General features: G+C 40.9%; 1 protein-coding gene across 1 annotated transcript in view; it reads right to left on the reverse strand.

The window, feature by feature from the left end:
- LOC109919602 (dynein axonemal heavy chain 5-like) overlaps positions 1-20,291 on the reverse strand; it is a 251,683-nt gene that overhangs the window by 219,641 nt on the left and 11,751 nt on the right. Inside the window, exon 2 of the mRNA XM_048605989.1 lies at positions 6,449-6,583. Within this exon, the coding sequence (XP_048461946.1) occupies positions 6,449-6,583 (135 nt within the window). The remainder of the gene's footprint in view (positions 1-6,448; positions 6,584-20,291) is intronic.

Genomic DNA, 20,291 nt, shown 5'->3' on the forward strand with positions numbered 1-20,291 from the left:
CTGTTACTGGAAATGTGTCCAGATAGTTTAAAACCATTATGGACTCTTCCAGTGGGGGTACCACCAGTGGTGTATCTGCCATCGGGGTGGGGGGGGAGGTGGCGGCGGCTCAATGCATTCACATTTGCTACTTGGCCTCCTAAATGGTGTTTCAACTTGTAATTATATGCACTGAGAATTAGAATCCACTGCTGGATTCAGTTTGAAGCTATGGGTGGCACTCCCTTGCCCTCTTTAAGTAGACCCAGCAGGGGTTTGTGGTCGGTTATTACTAAACATTTACATCCTTAAAGGTATTGGTGGAACATCCTGACTCCACCAAACCTTCCTTCTCTATCTGGAAGTATATATGCTCTGGTTTAGCCAAAGTCCTGGATGCATATGCTTTTGGGTGTTCCTCTCCATTGGGCCACTTATGAGCTAATACTACCTTGATGCCCTGTGGGGATGCATTGCATGTCAATACCACATCTCACTTGGAATCATAGTGTGGCAACACCTTAGAGGATGCTAGCCATTTCTTCACTTTCCTGAAAGCAATAGCTTGGCTATGTGACCACTTCCAAGGCTGACCCTTTTTATAAGTGTTGAAGTAAAGGTGCCAGGATGGAGGCCAGGTTATACATGAACTTTCTGTAATAATTCACCAGCCCATGAAAAGACCTAAGTTCCGGTATTGATATGGGAGCCAGGGCACCTTTGATCATCCTCATTACATCTTCCAATAGATGTAACTCAGACTTGTCAACTCTGCAGCGCACGTAGGTCACTTGAGCTGCCTGGAACACACATTGTTCCCACCTGGGAGAAATGTCTAAGGACTATGTCCAGGTTCTAAGTGCCCTTTATTGGTCTTCCCTGTCATCTGGATAAATGGTGACCCAGAGTAGACCTCGTGAAATGTTCTCCATCATCCACTGAAAAATTGCAGAGGCTGATGATACTCCAAATGGCAATCTCATATATTGGTATTAATCCTTATGGGTATTGATTGTAGCATATTTCTGGAAATTCTCATCTTACTGCAATTGCAAGTACACATGGCTCATGTCCAACTTTGTGAAGGACAGTCCCCCTGCCAGCTTTGTATATAAATCCTCTGTGTGAGGGATTGGGTATTTATCCAGCTGTGAAAAGCAGTTTATTGTTTGTTTAAAGTCACTACAAAGGCAAACCGAGCCATTGAGCTTCATAATTGGTACAACTGGTGCTGCCAATACCACAAACTGGACTGGTTTGATAATTCTTTTGCTTTCCAGCCTTCTGATTTCTGCCTCTACTTTTGCCCATAAGGCAAATGGCATTTGGTGGGCTTTGCAAAATCGTGGAATTGCTTTCTGATCAACATGCAAGGTGGCCTTGGCTCCTTTGATAGTCCCTAGACCTTCCTGAAAAACCTTCAGGTATTTCATTAGGTCTTCACTCAGGCAGCCATTTTCTAATTGAAAAATGTTGAGCCAATCTGGGTGAATCTTTCTCAACTAATTTCATCCCATCAAGCTTGGGCCCAAGCCTTTTACCACAGTCACTGGTAACTGAACCAGCTGCTTCTCATAAGAAACTGGAACTGACGTTGTGCCCTTAATCTGTAAAGGTTCTCAATCTAGCCAAGGTCTTGCACAAACTTAAGGGTTGAATTTCACAACGAATTTTGTTAAAGACTGGTTCTGCGAACACTGAAATGGCCGCACCAGTATCAACCTCCATTAGAAATGGGTGAGCAATGAACTGGATGTTTGTTTTGCTTGGCTCTGATTTGGATATTGATAAGCAATTTAACTGTTCCAAACCAGATACAGGTGGATACTCCAGGGTGTGCGCTCTCCTGGATACTGGCCTATGAGTTCTCTTATTCCATTTAGGTCTATTGGGACTCTTTTGCTGTCTCAAGTTCGCATACCAGCAGTAACTACAATGGCTTGCCAGCCCGGATCCTGAAGAAAGTTTTAACCGTTTGGCCAAGGCTTGGCTTTTGTTTGGGGTTTTGCTGTAGGCCGACTTAGAGTCCCTCTGTTCAGGATATGTCCTGAGTGAGGCTATGCAATTGCCTTCACTCAATTGCCTTCCCCAAGCTCAGTCGGTCTGGCATTCACTTCCATCAGAATACCCTGCAACTCATATGCTCTACTTGCCAGATTTTACAATCATAAAGCCAGTTGTAGTGCCTGTTTGAAGTCCAGTTGGGCTTCAGCAAATTGACACTTTTGCATGGTTACATTATTTAATCCTATATACCAATTGGTTTCTCAGAATCTCATTAAGGGTTAAACCAAAGTCACATGCCTCTGCCAGTTGTCTTAACCTCATCAAAAATCCCAGTATGGATTCCCCTAGTTCTTGAATTGCCAAGTGAAACCAATAGCCTCTCAGAATTAAAGCAAGCTTGGAGTCGTAATATTCCTTAATTAAATCTGTCAACTCTTGAAAGGTTTTAGTATCTGGTGCTTCAGGGAAAGTTTGGCCCCTAATAACTTACAAAGCTGTACGTCCACAAGCTGTCAGGATAATTACTCAGAGATGGTAAGAACTGCCGGTGCTGGAGTCAGAGATAACACAGTGTAGAGCTGGAGGAACACAGCAGGCCAGGCAGCATCAGAGGAGCAGGAAAAGTCCTGTCCCAAAACATCAGCTTTCCTGCTCCTCTGATGCTGTCTGGCCTGCTGTGTCCCTCCAGCTCCACACTAGGATAATTAGTTGTTGCTTTTCATCTGCCCCAATTATGTCTTCCCAGAAAACATAACACATCCTAGGCTCAGTCTTCAATGGCTGGATCGAATGAGTCATGCTTCCCAAATAACAGCATGATGCCAGAAATGCTTATCTCAATTCAAAGATGACCGTTGCGAGTGAATTTCTACATGACCACGCTTTTCTCTCATGGCCACTGAAATAACTCCACAGAGGCTGGTATCCAAGCACCAAGTCACCCTTTATTTACACATGGAGAGTTCTTGAAAATGATCCAGCTTCTTTAGAGCCAGCTGTCAGAGTGATCAGGAGTCTGATCTGTCAGCCAGGACTCCCTGATTGGACTAAATTAACATCCCCAATCAGTCAACTCATTTTCTATGAGATCTACTTGGCTGATCTCGTTACTATCACGACAAGGAAATTGAAGACACACAGAGAATACAAAGATAGCAGGAAAGAACACAAACAAGGAATTAAGAGGGCTAAAAGGGGACACGAAATGTCTTTGGCAAACAGGATTAAGGAAAATCCCAAGTCATTTTGTACTATTATAAGGAGCAAGTCAGTAGCCAGGGAAAGGGTAGATCCACTCAAGGATGAAGGAGGGAATTTATATATGGAACCGGAGGAAGGGAGTGAGGTCCTTCGTGAATAATTTGCATTAATATTAACAAAGGAGAAGGATATGGTGGATGGTGAGTCTTGCGAGGGGCATACTGATATTCTGGGGCATGTCAATGTGAAAATAAAGGAGGTGTTGGATGTTTTGAAAAGCATTAAGGTAGACATGTCCCAGGACCTTATGGTATCTACCCCAGAAAGCTGAGGGGAGCAGGTGAGAAAATTGTGAGGAATTGTATGAAATCTTCATATCCTCTTTAGTCACAGGAAATGTCCCCGAGGACTGCAGAATAGTTAATGTTGTTCCTTTGCTTAAGAAGGGCAACAGGGATAATCTGAGAAATTACAGGCTGGTCAGCCTTATATCAGTGGTGGGGAAAGATTGGAGAAGGTTATTAAGGGTAGGATTTACTCACATTTGGAAAAATATTGGATTTTCATGGTAGGCAGCACGGCTTTGTGAGGGGAATGTCATGTCTCACAAACTTGATTGAGTTTTTTGAGGAAGTGACAAAGATGATTCATGAGGTCAGGGCAGTAGATGTCTGTTTGGACTTTAGCAAGGCCTTTGACAAGGTCTCTCATGGCAGGCTGATTCAAAAGGTGAAATCACAAGGCACCCAAGATGGGCTGGTAAGATGGATACAGAACTGGCATAGAAGACAGAGAGTAGCAGTGGAAGAGTGTTTTCTGACTGGAGATCTGTGACCAGTGGTGTTCCTCAGGGATCAGTGCTGGGACCTCTGTTGTTTGTAATACATAAATGATTTGTAAGAGGATTTGGTGGCCTGATTTGTAAGTTTGCAGACAACACAAAGATTGGGGGAACCACAGACAGTGAGAAGGACTGCCAGAGGATAGAGGTAGGCTGGAGACTTGGGTGGAGAAATAGCAGATGAAATTTAATCCAGACAAATGTGAGGTGATGCATTCTGGAAGATCTAATGCAAGAGGGAAGAATACGGTAATTGGCAGAACCCTGAGGAGCATAACATCCAGAGGGATTTAGGCTTATAGGTCCACAGTTCCCAGAAAGTGGCAACATTAAGTGGATAAGGTGGTCAAGAAGGCATATAGCAAGCTTGCCTTCATCAGCTGGAGCATACAGTACAAAAAATGGTCAGTCATGTTGCAGCTGTATAGAGCTATAGTTTGGCCACATTTGGAATATTGTGTACAGATCTGGTAACAACTCTGCCAAAAGGATATGGAGGCTTTGCAGAAGGTTCAGAAGAGGTTTACTAGGATGTTGCCTGGTTTGAAGGGTCTTAAATATGAGGGGAGGTTGTACAAACTTGGTTTGTTTTCACTTGAATGTCAAAGGATAAAGGATGACCTGAAAGAAGTTTACAAAATTATGAAAGGCATGGACAGAATGGATAGTCAGAGTCTTTTTCCCAGGATAGAAATGTCAATTACTAGGCAACAAAGGTTTAAGGTAAAAGGGGTAAGTTTAAAGGCAATGTGAAAGGCAAATATTTTACATGGGGGTAGCACACGCCTGCAATACAGTGCCAGAGGAGGTTGTGGAGGTGGATACAATAGCAAGATTTAAGAAGCATTTTGACAGATACATGAATAGGCAGAGAATAAAGGGATACAGACCCTGTGGAGGCAGAAAGTTTTAGTTTAGAAAGACATCATGTGTCAGCACAGTCTTGGTGGGCCGAAGGGCCTGTTCCTGTGCTGTACTGTTCTTTATTTTTTGTTCTCTTTGTTCATGAGGGGCAGTGGGAATTGTCCATTTCAGTGGTATACATGGAGCTCCCTGGACGTGTTTTCCACCTGTTTTGAGGGCTGGAAAAGTGTGGAAGTTACTACAAAATGGGGATTCAGCATGTAACCCAGATTCAGATTAGTATTAGTATCAGAGACTTTTCCTGCTCATCAGAGTTTTTAACCATTGTTTTGGGTGGGGTTTGCCGACCGGTGTCATGGGATTTGAGATTGAGCTCCAAATGCCACCATCACCAACATCCCAGACGGATAGAAGGCAGTGTTAGACTCATTTGTTTGTATATGTATATTATGTAGTTTGAGCTAATAAGATTTGCTCATTAGTTTGGATGTGTCTCTAACATATATTAAGTAGATTAGGCTAATAAATTTTGCTTCATATTGAAGTGTACGTGTCTTCTTCTAGTAATTTCGATCAGACCTTGAAGAATCCGTTAGGAATTTTCAGCATAACAGTACTTATTGAGTGCTGCATCGATAATATATCATAATGGGATAATAAAATTCCTGAATGAGAAAAGACTATGTTTCAATCCTTATTGCAGTTTTAAAACAGATGTTGGAGACAGCAATTTCCAAATTGAAATGGGTGGAAAGTACAGTAAGCTGATTGCTTTAAAGAAGAAAGAAGCAAGGTCTGAGATAGTAGGAACTGCAGATGCTGGAGAATCCGAGACAACAAGGTGCAGGGCTGGATGAACACAGCAGGCTGATGAAGGGTCTAGGCCCGAAACGTCAGCCTCTCTGCTCCTATGATGCTGCTTGGCCTGCTGTGTTCATCCAGCCCTGCACCTTGTTGTCAAGGTCTGAGAAACTGTTTGAAATACTGGAAAATAAGACATTTGGAATGCTATTGAACACATAAAAAAACTCAATATAGATACATTGTAAGTCTGTACAATACGCTGTCATTTTTATATTATTGTTGTTTATATATTGTTTTATTTGAAAAAGTCAAACCTGATATCATCTAGTAGAGTCGGGCAAGGATACCTGAGGCTAAGGGAAACTAGAACAGGTAATGACTAATTAAGAGATAATTGGGTGGACACTTGGCTGAATTAATATATCAGTGTTGGAGCTGTATGTAGTTTAAATTGAAATAAAACCCTGACTAGAAAAGTATTTGCCTTAACTCTGTCTAACCTTTAACATCTGACGTTTAGCATAAGTAACATACTGTTTTGCTCTACTTCCTTTACATAGGCACACTAATCAACATACATTGCCCTAGTCAGTTATATATTGGTCTGCACCAAATCATACCACCTATTATAACGTTGTGCTTGAGACAGATATTACCTATCTTGTATTCCCACGTGTTACATAATTTTTGCAGTCTATCTCCTAAATACAACAGGATAGAATTTATGTGATTACAAAAAAAAATGTTGCTTACTTGAGTCCCTTCCAGTATAGCATCTTCAACGTCAAACCTTTCCAGAGAGAGACAGGTAGCCACAGTATCGAAAATGTATTCATGTCTGCTATCTAGCTGGGTCCGATTAGCTTCACAGTCTTCTCTTAGCTTGTGCTGAAATACAGTTCAACATAGTCTAAGACTTTTTTTAAACATTAGGGAAACTTTCACTTCTTTTGCAAGCATTCCCATCATGATAAATATATCAGGCTAAGGAATGGAATACTTTCGCCCTGGTACTGGGATAAGTGTCCAGAATGCAGGGAAGAATTGGTTGAAACCAATTTAAAATACCAGTGGGCCAAACTGCTTTCTTTTAGAACTAACAGGTCATATCGAGCTTAATTGGAGTCAACCAGAATAAGTGAACATTACAACTGGAAACCAGTGGCAATCCTGATTTGTTCAGTTGGCCTTAACTGAACCAACTGAATCTTACCAGAAGGCATTGATGTTTGTCTGGTTCAATGGTGTAAAACTGAAAAAAAAACAAGAAACTAATTATGATTCCAACTGCCCAGTTGACTTCAACTGTAACCATTTGAATTTTATTGGAACCAGTTGACTTCTGACTGAGCAAATTGGCAGGACAATGAGATGAATTTGAGTGAAGTGAAGCCAGATGACATACAGATACCTCAAAGATTGCAAACTACTGCAAACTACAAGTGGAAGCCAATTGGATTGAGTTAAAATCAAAAGAATGCCAAATATCAAGGCAAACAGACACTGGTTTGTCAGTGCAAATTTTGACATCAAGTTAGCAATGTCTCACAAATAACACACTAGTATCCATCTCCCCACCTCATATATTCGAATATACAGATACAAGTTGATTAATAACGTGCATTCAAAATTTTGGTTTATTAATTTGCAACACTTTAGTAATACTTAAAATCAAGTGCATTATATCAAAAACTTATCAGAATAAGGAAAAAAAACCAAAGGATTATTTTCTCGTCAAGAAGCATAAAAAATCTATTACAGGATTAACCACTCCCTTCAGCTTCCTGATATCTTGACACGAAAATTACAGTGATAGCAATCCTTGCTACCCTTGAAATGATTAGGAAATATTTCATATTAGGAATAAATAATGGCAAGAAAAATTCAAATTAAAAGCAATAGCTGAAAGAAGTAGCAGGTATGAATGGAAGAAAACACAAAATATAAGTACAAGAAATGAGCATTTAAATACAAGTCTCACAACCAGGCATGCCCACCAGGTGAAGTAGCTTAATGTAGCTTCATAATGGTTCAGGTTAAAGCAGACCAGCAGTCAAGCTTTAGTTTAATCTGGTTCAATGCCAGTTTATTACAAGTGTCATGATCACAGCTGAAATCTGGCCTGATAGTTCATGTTTTGTTTTAATGAGGTGGTCTTTCACTGTACATTGTACACACAATGATGCAGATTTGGTTTTATCCGGAAAAGAGAAGATTATCATGTGAAAGAAGTTAAGACAAAACTGAAAAAACTATGATGCAAGTTTAAAGTTTCAAAACACATGGTAAACTAGAGTCCCATTAATCTCAACAACACTTACTCAAACACAGGAGGAAATTCCCTTCCCTACCACACTCTTAAGTTTGGCTTAGCATGACATCATTTTCCAGTTTGGACAATCTAACTGCCTCTTCTTTGTGCCTTCATACAACTGGAGGTAGACTTTCTCAGCTCTAAATAACTCCTTCAGGTTTCCAACCAAACACTTCTGGCCTGGTACTTTAAAAATAAAACTCCTTACATTCAGTTAATCTAGTTCTAAACTGTTTCCCCTTGTCAGGAGCAATCATTTTACACATCCAGTTCTAGCCAAGACTTCTGCAACCCTATCAAACTGAAACCAGAAAGCATTTTTTTCCAAGCTATGCATATTTCTCCTAACAACTCTCCCGATGTAAACAGATCTCTATTCGCTTCCAAGATCTGTCTCTCTAAAGCTCTGATGAAGTGTCATACCAAACTCAATGTTAACTATTTCTCTCCATAGAAGCTGCCAAATTTCTGATCTTTTCCAGCATTCTCTGTGTTTTTTCTCTTTCACATTTTTTAAAAAAGAAATTACCATGGCTAGAGAAATACCTACAAGTTAGTCAGACAGACCAAAATCCACAATCTGTAGTTGATTAGGTGGAGTTTCTTGGTTCAAGATGAAATCTCTAGTAAACTATTTTAGAAGAAAATCACCATGACTAGAGAAATACATACAGCAGTTAATTAAGTTGATAAGTTTGTTATCAGGTGGTGGCAGCACAAGCAGCATCCAGTGACCGGTGCCAAACAAAGAACTACTGATGGGGCTTCTGCTCCTTCAGTCCTTGGGAAAGGCCTGCTGCTGCTCAGTTAAGTGCATAATTGGTGCTTAATAAATAATAGGTGATGCAGGGCTCTTGCCAGGTTTCCAGCTAACAGGTGAGATCCCCAGTGCCTCTGTCCAATGTAACTGAAGCCCACTGCAAACATAGGGCCCCTTGAGGATCAACAAAGTTGTCTATGTGTTGAACTTCAGGAGATGGCACAGATATGAAATGAATATTTCACTATTTTAGTGTGGAGAAAGAAAGAGAGGCTAGAAAACTCAGGGAAATAAAAATTGATATTTTGAAAACAGTTCACATTACACAAGAGGAAATGCTTGAAGCCTTAGAACACATAAAGGTTGATAAATCTCCAAGACCTGATCAAGTTTAACCCAGCATGTTGTAGGAAGTTAAGGAAGAAATTGTGAGGCCCCTAGCAGAAATATTTGTATCATCAATAACCATGGGTGAGGTGCCAGAAGACTGGAGGGTGGCTAATGTTGTGCCTTTATTTAAAAAAGACTGTGAGGAGAAGCCTGGGTACTATAGACCTGTGAGCCTGATATCAGTGGTGGATAAGTTGTTGGAGGGGATTCTGAAAGATAGGATTTACATGCATTTGGAAAGGCGAGAACTGATTAGAGATAGTCAGCATGATTTTGTGTGAGGGAAATCTCACAAACTTAACTGAGTTTTTTGAGGAAATAACCAAAAAGATTCATGAGGGTGGACTGGTAGACATTGTTTACTTGGACTTTAGTAAAGCCTTTGATAAGGTTCCACATGGTAGACTAATTAGTAAAGTTAGATCACATGGGACTCAGGGCGAGCTTGCCAATTGGATACAAAATTGGATTGACTGTAGAAGACAGAGGGTGATTTGGTGATAGGATACCAGTCTCTGTGGAGTTATTTCATGATCCTTAAAGGAACAAGAAGAAAAGGGCAGAGATTAAAAGTGATCTGCAAAAGAAGCAAGGGTGAAGTGAGGAAATGCTTTTTTACTCAGCAAGTTGCTCAGGCATAGAATGCACTACCTTAAAGTGTGGTGGAAGCAGATTGAATTGAGGTATCCAACAAGGTATTTAATGATTATTTGGGTAAAAATAATGTGCAATGGTACAGAAAAATGGAGGTTGGCACTAGATAATGATGCTCGTTAAATGAGCCTGTACAGGGACAATGAGCCAAATGGCTTCCTGCTGCATGGTAAAACTTCTGTCATTTTGTGATTCCTATGACAAACCTCCTATACCATGCTTCAGTCTGGTGAACTTTCACTGTACTCTTTCCAGGGCACGAATATCATTTTTCAGGTAAGGAGACCAAGACTGCACACAATTTCAAAGCGTCCACTCGGTCTCACCAAGGCTCTGAACACCTGCAATAAGCACCTCTTGCAATGAAGGCCAACATAAGATTTGTCTTCCTAACTGTTTGTTGCACCTGCACTCCTGTTTTCAGTGGCCAGTATACAAATACCCTGGTCCCTTTCTACATCAATATTTACCAATCTATCACCATTTGAATAACACTCTGCTATTCTGTTTTTCCAAAGCATAAGGTGGACAACTTTACACTTATCCACGTTAACAGCCATGCACTTGCCCTCTCACTCAACTTGTCTAAAGTCACCCTGAAATCTCTTGATGTCCTCCTCATACTCACAATCCCTCTTAGTTTTGTCATTAGCAAACTTGGAAATATTATATTTGATTCCTTCAGCCAAATCATTGATATATTATATGTAGTGAATTGCTGGGGCTCAAGTACTGATCCCTGCAGTACACCACTTGCTACTGACTTCCACTGAAAAAAAAATCCCACTTATTTGTACTATCCGTTTCTGTCTGCAAACCTATTCTCAATCCATGCCAATATAGTACCACCAAGCCCATGTGGTTGATTTTGCACACTAACCTTTCACGGGATTTTATCAAAAGCTTTGTGAATATCCCAATACACCACATTGACTATTGATAATTAATGTAATTATTCAATACTCACGACTACTTGCATCTTCAAAAAAATCTCCAGAACATTTGTTAAACACAATTTCTCTTTCTTAAATCCATGCTGCCTTTGTGTAATCCTGTTGGCATTTTCTCAGTGCTCTGTTATCATTTCCTTCGTAAGACGTTCCAGTATTTTCCCAGCTATTGATGTTAAGCTAACAAGCCTGTAATTTCCAATTTTCTCCCTCCTGTTTTAAACAGCAGGGTTTCATTTGCCATCTGCTTTTGGAAGATGTCCACCAACGCATCCACTATCCTGAAATTCTTTTGTTAGTTACAGTTGTGCAATTTACACTGCTGTATTCTGCCATCCTGTTTCGCATCCCCCCCGCCTCCCAACAAGGAATGTATAACTGGTACCTGCATGCATTTGTTCCATAAATATTAACCATTGCCTATCCACTGTCATGCCTTTTAATGAAGTTACCCAGTCCATTGCAACCAATTTATCCCTTGTTCCTTTGTAGTTTCTCTGTTTTGATTTAGGACTCAAGTTTCAGGTTAGGCTACTTTACTTTTTAATCCCAATGAAAGATTCATACATGTTATGGTCTTGTTTTCCAAAAGTTCCTGTCACAACAAGGCTCGTAATTCACCCCTCTGGTATCCATGACCCTGGCCTTCGGATGCAACATAGGCTCCTGGTGTCATGCCTGATACCACAGAAACATCTATCTGTTCCCCTTGTGATAAAATCTCCTTGCACAAAACCAAATCTAGGATAGCCTGCCTTTGAGCTGGTTCCTGAACATACTGTTCTAGAAAAAATCCATCTTGTACACACTCCAGGAATCTGCCAACTGCCACAATATTAGCGCTAATGTCATTCACCTGGTCTATATCTAGATTAATGTCACCATGAACACTGTAGCACATTTGTTGCATGCAGCTCTAACCTTCTGCTTAATACCATCCCCAACATCACCACATGTCTCCATAATTGCAATCATATTTGAGCCATTTATAACAATTTGCACTGTTAAGTCATCTACCTTGCTGCGGATGATCTGTGCATTCAGATATAGCATCTTCAGAAGTTTTTTACATTTTTACCGTTTTGCACCACGACCACTATTTGCTGCTGGCCCTCTTCCACTTTTACTTTGTATTTTCTATCTTTCATTTCTCTATTTATTTACCTCACATTTGCTTTCCCACTTAGGTTCAAGTCCCCATATCAGTCTAGTTCAATGCCCAAACCCCAGCCCATATTGTACAAGCAAACAACCCTGCCAAGATATTGTTTGCAGTACTGATAGGGTGCCATCCGTATGGCTTCAACAGGTCCCCTTTCCCTTGAAGATGGTTTCAATGTCTCAAGAATTTAAATCCCTCCCATCTTTACCATCCTTCCAGGAATGCATTTAACCAGTTTATTTTCCTTTTCCTAATCTCTCAAGCATGATACACTAGAAGTAATCCTGAGATTACCAGTTTAAGGTCTTGCATTTTAATTTATTCCCTAGCTCCCTATATTCTGCTTTCAGGACACCATTCCTCTTTCCCTCTTTTTACCCAATATGGACAATTACTTCTGGCTGTCTCACCCATCCCCATTCTTTAAAATGTCCTGCAACTGCTCAGTGACATCCATGACCCTGGCCATCGGATGCAACATAGGCTCCTGGTGTCATGTCTGATACCACAGAAACATCTATCTGTTCCCCTGGTGATAAAATCTCATATTACTAATGCTTTCCCACTCTCATTTTCCCCCTCTAGCCCACCCCACCATCCAGCTGAGCCAGTTCTGGGGCGACAGACTTGGCTCTTGTTGCATTCCGTCAAGAAACCATCTCCCCTAGCAGTATCCAAAATGGAAAATCTGTCAGAGAAGGAGGTATCTCAGAGGATTCCTGCTGTACCTGCCTGGAGCTTTTACCCTGTCTGGCAGTCATCCATTCCCTGTCTGCTTGTGCACTGTTTACCCATGATGTGACCATGTTGCTGTATGGGGTATCCACAATGATCTCAGCCTTGTAGTAGACTACAGTAATGCTAGCTGCTGCTCAAGGTCCAAAATGTGTAGCTGCAGTTGTAAATACCCTGAAAACTGAAAGTCTCCCTGAATAAGAATTGCACAAAAGAAGTATTGCAGCTGACTGAGCTGTCTTGTCATGATTTAACTTTAGAATGACTCTTTTCATTCACTTTCGCTAATTTAAAGTATATTAAGGGGATGTTGTCTTATGCCTTATACTTTAAAAACCCTTAATTGAAACTAAAGATCATTTTTTACTTTAAAGAGAATACAATAGAAATACTCACCTGTTCTTATTTACTAAGGCCATTGTAGTGCCACTTGGTGAGCTTATGTTTTCCCTGCAACGTCACTCTTGAATGTTTTCAAACTTCACCCCTCCTAAACAGCTATTTAACTTCTGGTCTCCTTAATGCCGAAGATAGAGAAAGGAAAGGGAAAAGGACACCTCCTTTCCCTAATTCACAGTGTTTCCACACTGCACCAAAATAGCATGACAGTGCAGTTAACCTCTCTTATTTATACCATCGGGACTCAGACCACCTCCCTAACAGGCAGTTAAGAATACTCAGTTAAACCAGTTACCTAATTGCCTGATTGTACCTTCTCTGCACAGAGGTCTTGGTCTGCTTGCTTAGTCCTGTCTCCAAGCCCCTTAGGGACTTCAGACTTAAAACTTCAAATAAAATGCTAAATTGCAGGAAAATAGTCCTAGATTTACACAAAATTAAGCCTTAAAACGTAACTCTCTTATCTCCCCTTTAACTAATCCATTGACTGACCACTCGGCACTAGGATGTCAATAGCTTGGTGGTGTGACCAAATAGTGGTGGATGAAGTTCAATGTGGAGAAATGTGACATGACAGTTTAATTAAAAATACATGGAAAAACAGATTAATATAAAAGGGTCTAAAGGCTGTGCAGCAGCACAAAGACTGCAGCCTTTGATGAATTGGCATACTGAATGAGTATTTACATGGAGGGCTGCATCTGCTGCCACCCAAGAAATGCGCAGGAGAAGCAATAAATATCAAAACACATTTTTAAAATGTAGTTAGAAGTTAGCAAACACAGAAATGAAAAAGATTTGAATGAAAGTATAGGTTTTTCAAAATGACACTACCACTGATTATGTCAAGTTGTTAACAGTTTTGGCAATTGATGCATCTTTGTGATGTTGCAGGTTTAGTGTTTCATCTGACATTTAATATTATTAAAACACAATCCTTGTCTAAGCTATGCCAAACTCAATAGCTATTGCTAAACTGATACTTCAACTGAATAATGTAAATTTCACAAAGCATGTCTATGTATAATGAAGAATAGAAAAATAAATCATTTAATAATCTCCTCTTGGAGCCATGAAAGAAACCTTATCTCTACATCAACATTCAAACAAACAGCTGATTTAAGATCCTCTAGAGAGTGTATATATTTATGGAAATCAAGCTCACTGAACATTAAATCTAATTGTACCAACAAAGTTAGTGTTAGCCAATAATTAATGGAAAATAATGATAATGAATAGCAACTCATTACAATGTGTTGGGTCTTCACAAAACAAAATGCCACACGACCAATCATGCTTTACCATCCATATTTTAAATAAATAAAAATTAACTGGAGAGCTGCCTTACAGATCAATATACAAATTTACCTTCAGACTGTTATCCAATGACATCTGCAAGAAATTATCTATGTGTGTGTTTATTTTGCATTTTTATCTTACGTGTGTGTTTATGGCAATATAGCAGTATTGTGAAAATGGTATCCGTGGCTGAGGAGCAAGTTGCAAAAAAGCAAGGCAAGGCAGGGATGCTGTGAGCATCCAGGTAGGCTAAGAGTAAGTGTGTGCTTAGTGCCTCCAAATGAACATAAATAGTTTCCTGCATAAGCATAAAATGTTTTTGTTTTTGCAACTGTAGAGAAGCTCTGACAAATGTCAAAATTCCAATGTCTTGCTTTTTTTTCTTTCTGCAAAGACCATGCAGAACTGATTTGGAATATTTGTATGTATTTATAGATGATTCTATGAATAAAGTATATTTTGGAAATTTAAAAAGAGTGTCTGTAATATGACAATGAGCAATGAGCCCAGAGATGCATCTGATCCGGTCCCTGAACTGGGTGCGTTTCCCTGAGCACAAAGCAACACTGCTGCAGCAATGTAATGATAGATGCAGGCCTTCTAAAGGTGTATATATTCAACAAAACCAAGCTCACTGAACATCAAATCTAATTATACCACCAAAGTTAATGTTGGACAATAATTACTTGAGTCCCAAATTGCTGCCTTGAAGTTCAGAAGCATCAGGAATGTATCATGAGGATTCCTAGAGTCTGGCATAATGACTGTGGACATGGAGTGCATGCAGCCAGTGACAATTAAACATGCCCTGAGAAACTGGTGCCTGGTGTCCAACATTCAGGCTCTTTGCAGCAAGCAGTAAGATGAAGATCATAACACCATAAGACATAGGAGCAGAAATAAGCCAATCAGCTCAACTAGTCTGCTCCATCTTTCACTGAGAGCATGGCTGATCTGATCATCCTCAACACCAGTTTCCTGCCTTGTCTACATAACCTTTGATTAAAGACTTCTTTGTGTCAGCCTTGAATATATTTAATGATACAGCTTCAACAGCCCTCTGGTAAAGAATTCCACAGATTCCACAAAGGTGAAGAGGTCAAAGGAAACACACGAACAGGATGTAAGCTTTGTCACAACAAACTCACAGCTTTCAAATGACAGAACTCCGAACATATGGTTCATAATGTGTCCTCTCTATCCGCTTCTCAATTCAAACAGTGGTGGTTAAAGTCATGAGTCCAGGCTCCAATCCTATGCTCTACTACAATACTACATGAGCATTTAATAATAGCATTTAATAAAGTAATTAACTAAGTAGAGATGGCTGGGCCAGTGACTTGCTGTACCTGTATCATGTGGGAGCTGGCAGTTCCCGTGGGACCTGGCAGTTCCCATGGGAGCTGCAGTGACCACACCTGCAGCAAGTGTTGGTTGCTGAAGGAACTTCAGCTCAGAGTTGATGAGCTAGAATCTGAGCTTCAAACACTGCAGCACATCCGGGAGGGGGCGAAGTACCTGGATGCTTTGTTTCAGGAGGTGGTCACAGCTGGTAGATTAAGTACTTCAAATTCAGTCAGTGGCCAGGGACAGCAGGGTGTGATTGCAAGTGAGGCAGGTAGGGGGATCCTGAATTCAGGAATGGAGCAGCCTCAAATCCTGGCCTTGTCCAACAGGTATGAGGTACTTGCTTCCTGTGAGGATGAGGAAAAGGGCTATAGGGAGGATGAGGCAGCTGACCACTGCACCATGGTACAGGAAGCCATTCAAGAAAGGAGAGCAAAATGATAAGTGGTAGTTGTAAGGGACACTGTAATTAGGGGGATTGATAGTTCCCTTTGTAAGTAGGATCGAGAGTCCCACGTGGTGTGTTGGCTGCCCAGTGCCTGGATAAGGGACATCTCTGACAAGCTTGAAAGAATATTAGAACAGGAGGGCAAGGATCCAGTGTTGTCGTCCACTTTGGACAAACAACATTGGCAAATCTAGGAAGGAGAACCTGTTTGGGGATTACCAAGCACTAGGAACAAAATTAAGGAACAGGTCCTCAAGACTTAAAATCTCTGGATTACTACCTGAGCCACATGCAAATTAGTTTGGGGATAAGAAAATTAGGGAAGTAAACACATGGCTAAAGGAGTAAGTGGGAAAGAGGGGTTCCATTTCATGGGGCATTGGCATCAGTTTTGGAATAGGAGGGATCTGTACCGTTGGGACAGTCACCACCTGAACCGATCTGGAACCAGTGTTCTAGTGAAAAGGATAAATAGGGAGGTCACTAGGACTCTAAACTGGTGAATTGGGGGTAAGGGGAAAACGACAGGAAGTATAATGGCAAATAGAAAAGAAAGCAGCAGGTTAACGAGTTTGCAGGAAGGTTTAATTACATCAAAGACAATGAAAGAAGTTAAACGGAAGGAAAACTCAGGAGATATTATTAATGGAGATGTTAGAATTCAAAAAGGTACAAAAACTAGCAAAAAGGCACTTTATCTGAATGCTCGCAGATGCACTGAAACAAGGTAGATGAGCTAACGACACAAATCAACACAAATGTGTATGATTTAGTAGCCATTACGGAGACATGGTTGCAGGATGGTCACGAATGGGTATTAAATATCCAAGGATATCAGACTATTTTGACGGACAGACAGAAAGGTAAGGGGCGGTAGTGTACCTCTGATATTTAAGGATGATATCAGAGTGGTAGTGAGAGATGATATATGGTCAATGGAGAATAAGATTGAATCCATTAGAAATTAGAAATTCAAAGAAGAAAAAAATCACTGCTAGGCATAGTCTACAGGCCACCAAATAATAACATCACATTGGGGCAGGCAATAAACAAAGAAATAACTAATGCCTGTAAAAGTGGTGTGGCAATCATCATGGGAGATTTTAATGTACATGTCGATTGGTCGAACCAAGTCGGTCAAGACAGCCTTGAGGAGGAGTTCGTTGAATGTATCCAAAATAGTTTTCTTGAATGGTATGCAATGGAAAAACGAGGGAGCAAGCTATCCTAGATCTGGTCCTGTGTAATGAGACAGAAATAATTAATGATCTCATAGTTAGGTATCCTCTTGGAAGGAGCAATCACAGTATGGTTGAATTTAGAGTACAGATGGAAAGTGAGAAGATAAAATTCAATACCAGGGTCCTGTGCTTAAACAAAGGAGACTAAACAGGATGATGAAAGATATATTTCCCTCCCGATCCCTATCTGCCTTTCGAAGGGACCACTCTCTCAGTGACTCCCTCGTCCGCTCCACACTCCTCACTAGCCCCACCACCACCGGCACCTTTCCCTGCAAGCACAGGAAGTGCTACACCTGCCCCTACCCCTTCCCCCTCACCTCCATTCATGGCACTAAACAAACCTTTCACATCAGACAGAGGTTCACCCGCATGTCCAACAATGTGGACTACTGCATCTGCTGCTCCCGATGTGGCCTCCTCTACATTGGTGAGACCAAGCGGAGGCTTGGAGAGCGCTTTGTAGAGCGCCTGTGCTCTGTTCACAACAAACGACAACACCTTCTGGTCGTGAAACATTTCAACTTCCCCTCCCTGAGTGACAAATCCATCCTGGGCCTCCTCCAGTGTCACAATGACGCCACCCAGAAACTGGGGGAGTAGCACCTCATATTTCGCCTTGGGAGCCTACAGCTCAATGGTTTAAATGTGGATTTTACCAGTTTAAAAATCTTCCCACCCCTGGTCTCATCCCATAACACAACCTGTCCATCTTCTCTCCTACCTATCCAGTCGTCACACCTCACTGACAAATCCCCAACACTCACTACCCGCTTATCACCATTCCACCTACCTTCCCCAGCCCTACCCCTCCTCTATTTATTTCTGTGTTCCCCTACCCCTCCCCCATTTCTGAAGAAGGGTCCCAACCCGAAACATCAACTTTCCTGCTCCTCTGATGCTGCCTAGCCTGCTGTGTTCCTCCAACTCCACACTGTGTTATCTCTGACTCCAGCATCGGCAATTCTTACTATCTCTGAGGGAATTATAGGCCAGTTAGCCTAACTTCTGTAGTAGGGAAAATGCTTGAATCTATCATCTAGGAAGAAATAGCAAGACATCTAGATAGAAATTGTCCCATTGGGCAGACGCAGCATGGGTTCATGAAGGGCACGTCATGTTTAACCAATTTACTGCAATTCTATGAAGACATTATGAGCATGGTGGACAACAGGGACCCAGTAGATGTGTTGTGTCTAGATTTCCAAAAAGCATTCAACAAGGTGCTGCACAAAAGGCTGCTGCAAAGATGGGCAAGGCATTACAGGCAATGTATTAGCACTAATAGAGGATTGGTTAACTAACAGGAAGCAAAGAGTGGGAATAAATGAGTGCTTTTCTGGCTGGTGATCGGTGACTAGTGGTGTGCCTCAGGGATCAGTGTTGGGACCACAATTGTTTACAATTTACATAGACGATTTGGAGTTGGGGACCAGTGTAGTGTGCAGATGACACTAAAATGAGTGGTAGAGCAAAGTGTGCAAAGGAGTCTGAAAGTTTGCAGAGGATATAGACAGTTTAAGTGAGTGGGCAAAGGTTTGGCATATGGAGTACAATGCTGATAAATGTGAAGTTATCCATTTTGGTAGGAATAACAGTAAAAAGGACTATTATTTGAATGGTAAAAAAACTGCAACATGTCTCTGTACAGAGAGACCTGGGTGTCCTTGTGCATGAATCGCAGAAGATTGGTTTGTAGGAACAACAGGTAATTAAGGAGGCAAATGGAATTTTGTCCTTTATTCCTAGAGAGACTGATTTTAAAAGCAGGGAGGTTATGTTACAGCTGTATAGTGTGCTGGTGAGGCCACACCTGGAGTACTGTGTGCAGTTTTAGTCTCCTTACTTGAAAAAGGATGTACTGGCACTGGAGGGAGTGCAGAGGAGATTCACTAGGTTGATTCTGGACTTGAGAGGGCTAAGAGGAGACACTGAGTAGACTGGGATTATATTCGTTGGAATTTAGAAGAATGAGGGGGATCTTATAAAAACATATAGAATTATGAAAGGAATAGATAAGATAGAAGTAGGGAGGATGTTTCCACAGAACGCTGAAGAAGGGTCATCAAACCTGAAACGTTAACTCTGACTTTTTTCTTCACAGATGCTGCCAGACCTGCTGAGCTTTTCCAGCAACTTCTGTTTTTGTTCCTGATTTACAGCATTTGCAGTTCTTTCAGTTTTCATTTAGGATGTTTCCACTGGGAGGTTAAATTAGAACAAGAGGGTATAGCCTCAAAATTAGGGGGAGCAGATTTAGGACTGAATTAAGAAGGAATGTCATCACCCAAAGCGTTGTGAATCTGTGGAATTCCCTGCCCAGTGAAGTAGTTGAGGCTTCCTCATTAAAAGTTTTTAAAGCTAAGATAGATCATTTTTTGAACAGTAAAGAAATTAAGGGTTATGACGAGAGGGTGAATAAATGGAACTGAGGCCACGAAAAGACCAGCCGTGATCTTATTGAATAGTGGAGTGGGCTTGAAGGGCCAGGATGGCCTAGTCCTGCTCCTGGTTCTTATGTTCAATTTGCCAGCCATTCATTTTCCTCAACAAGTCTGATATGCAATTTGTCTCTGAAAGACATCTAATATATACTTTTACGTGCAGCTGTTATAAAATACAGTCAATGTGCATTTGGAACGTTTCTATTTTTAGCACAATTAAAGCAATATACTACTTTTCTTAACTGTTGTTTCATCATATTCTTTGAGTTATTCTGTTTCCAAATTTCATTCCATCCTGTATGCTCTTTTCTTCATAATATTTTCCTAACTATCCCTTGTTCTTTCTCTAGTTCTCTCCTTTCTCCTATATTCTCCACTCCAATGCTCTCTGAAATTTAGAAGTTATAAAATTCTGAAGGGGTTTGCTGGGGTGGACACAGAGGTTGTTTCCAC

This window comes from Rhincodon typus, chromosome 15 (genome assembly GCF_021869965.1).
Source record: "Rhincodon typus isolate 14 chromosome 15, sRhiTyp1.1, whole genome shotgun sequence".
Classification (NCBI taxonomy): Eukaryota; Metazoa; Chordata; class Chondrichthyes; order Orectolobiformes; family Rhincodontidae; genus Rhincodon; species Rhincodon typus.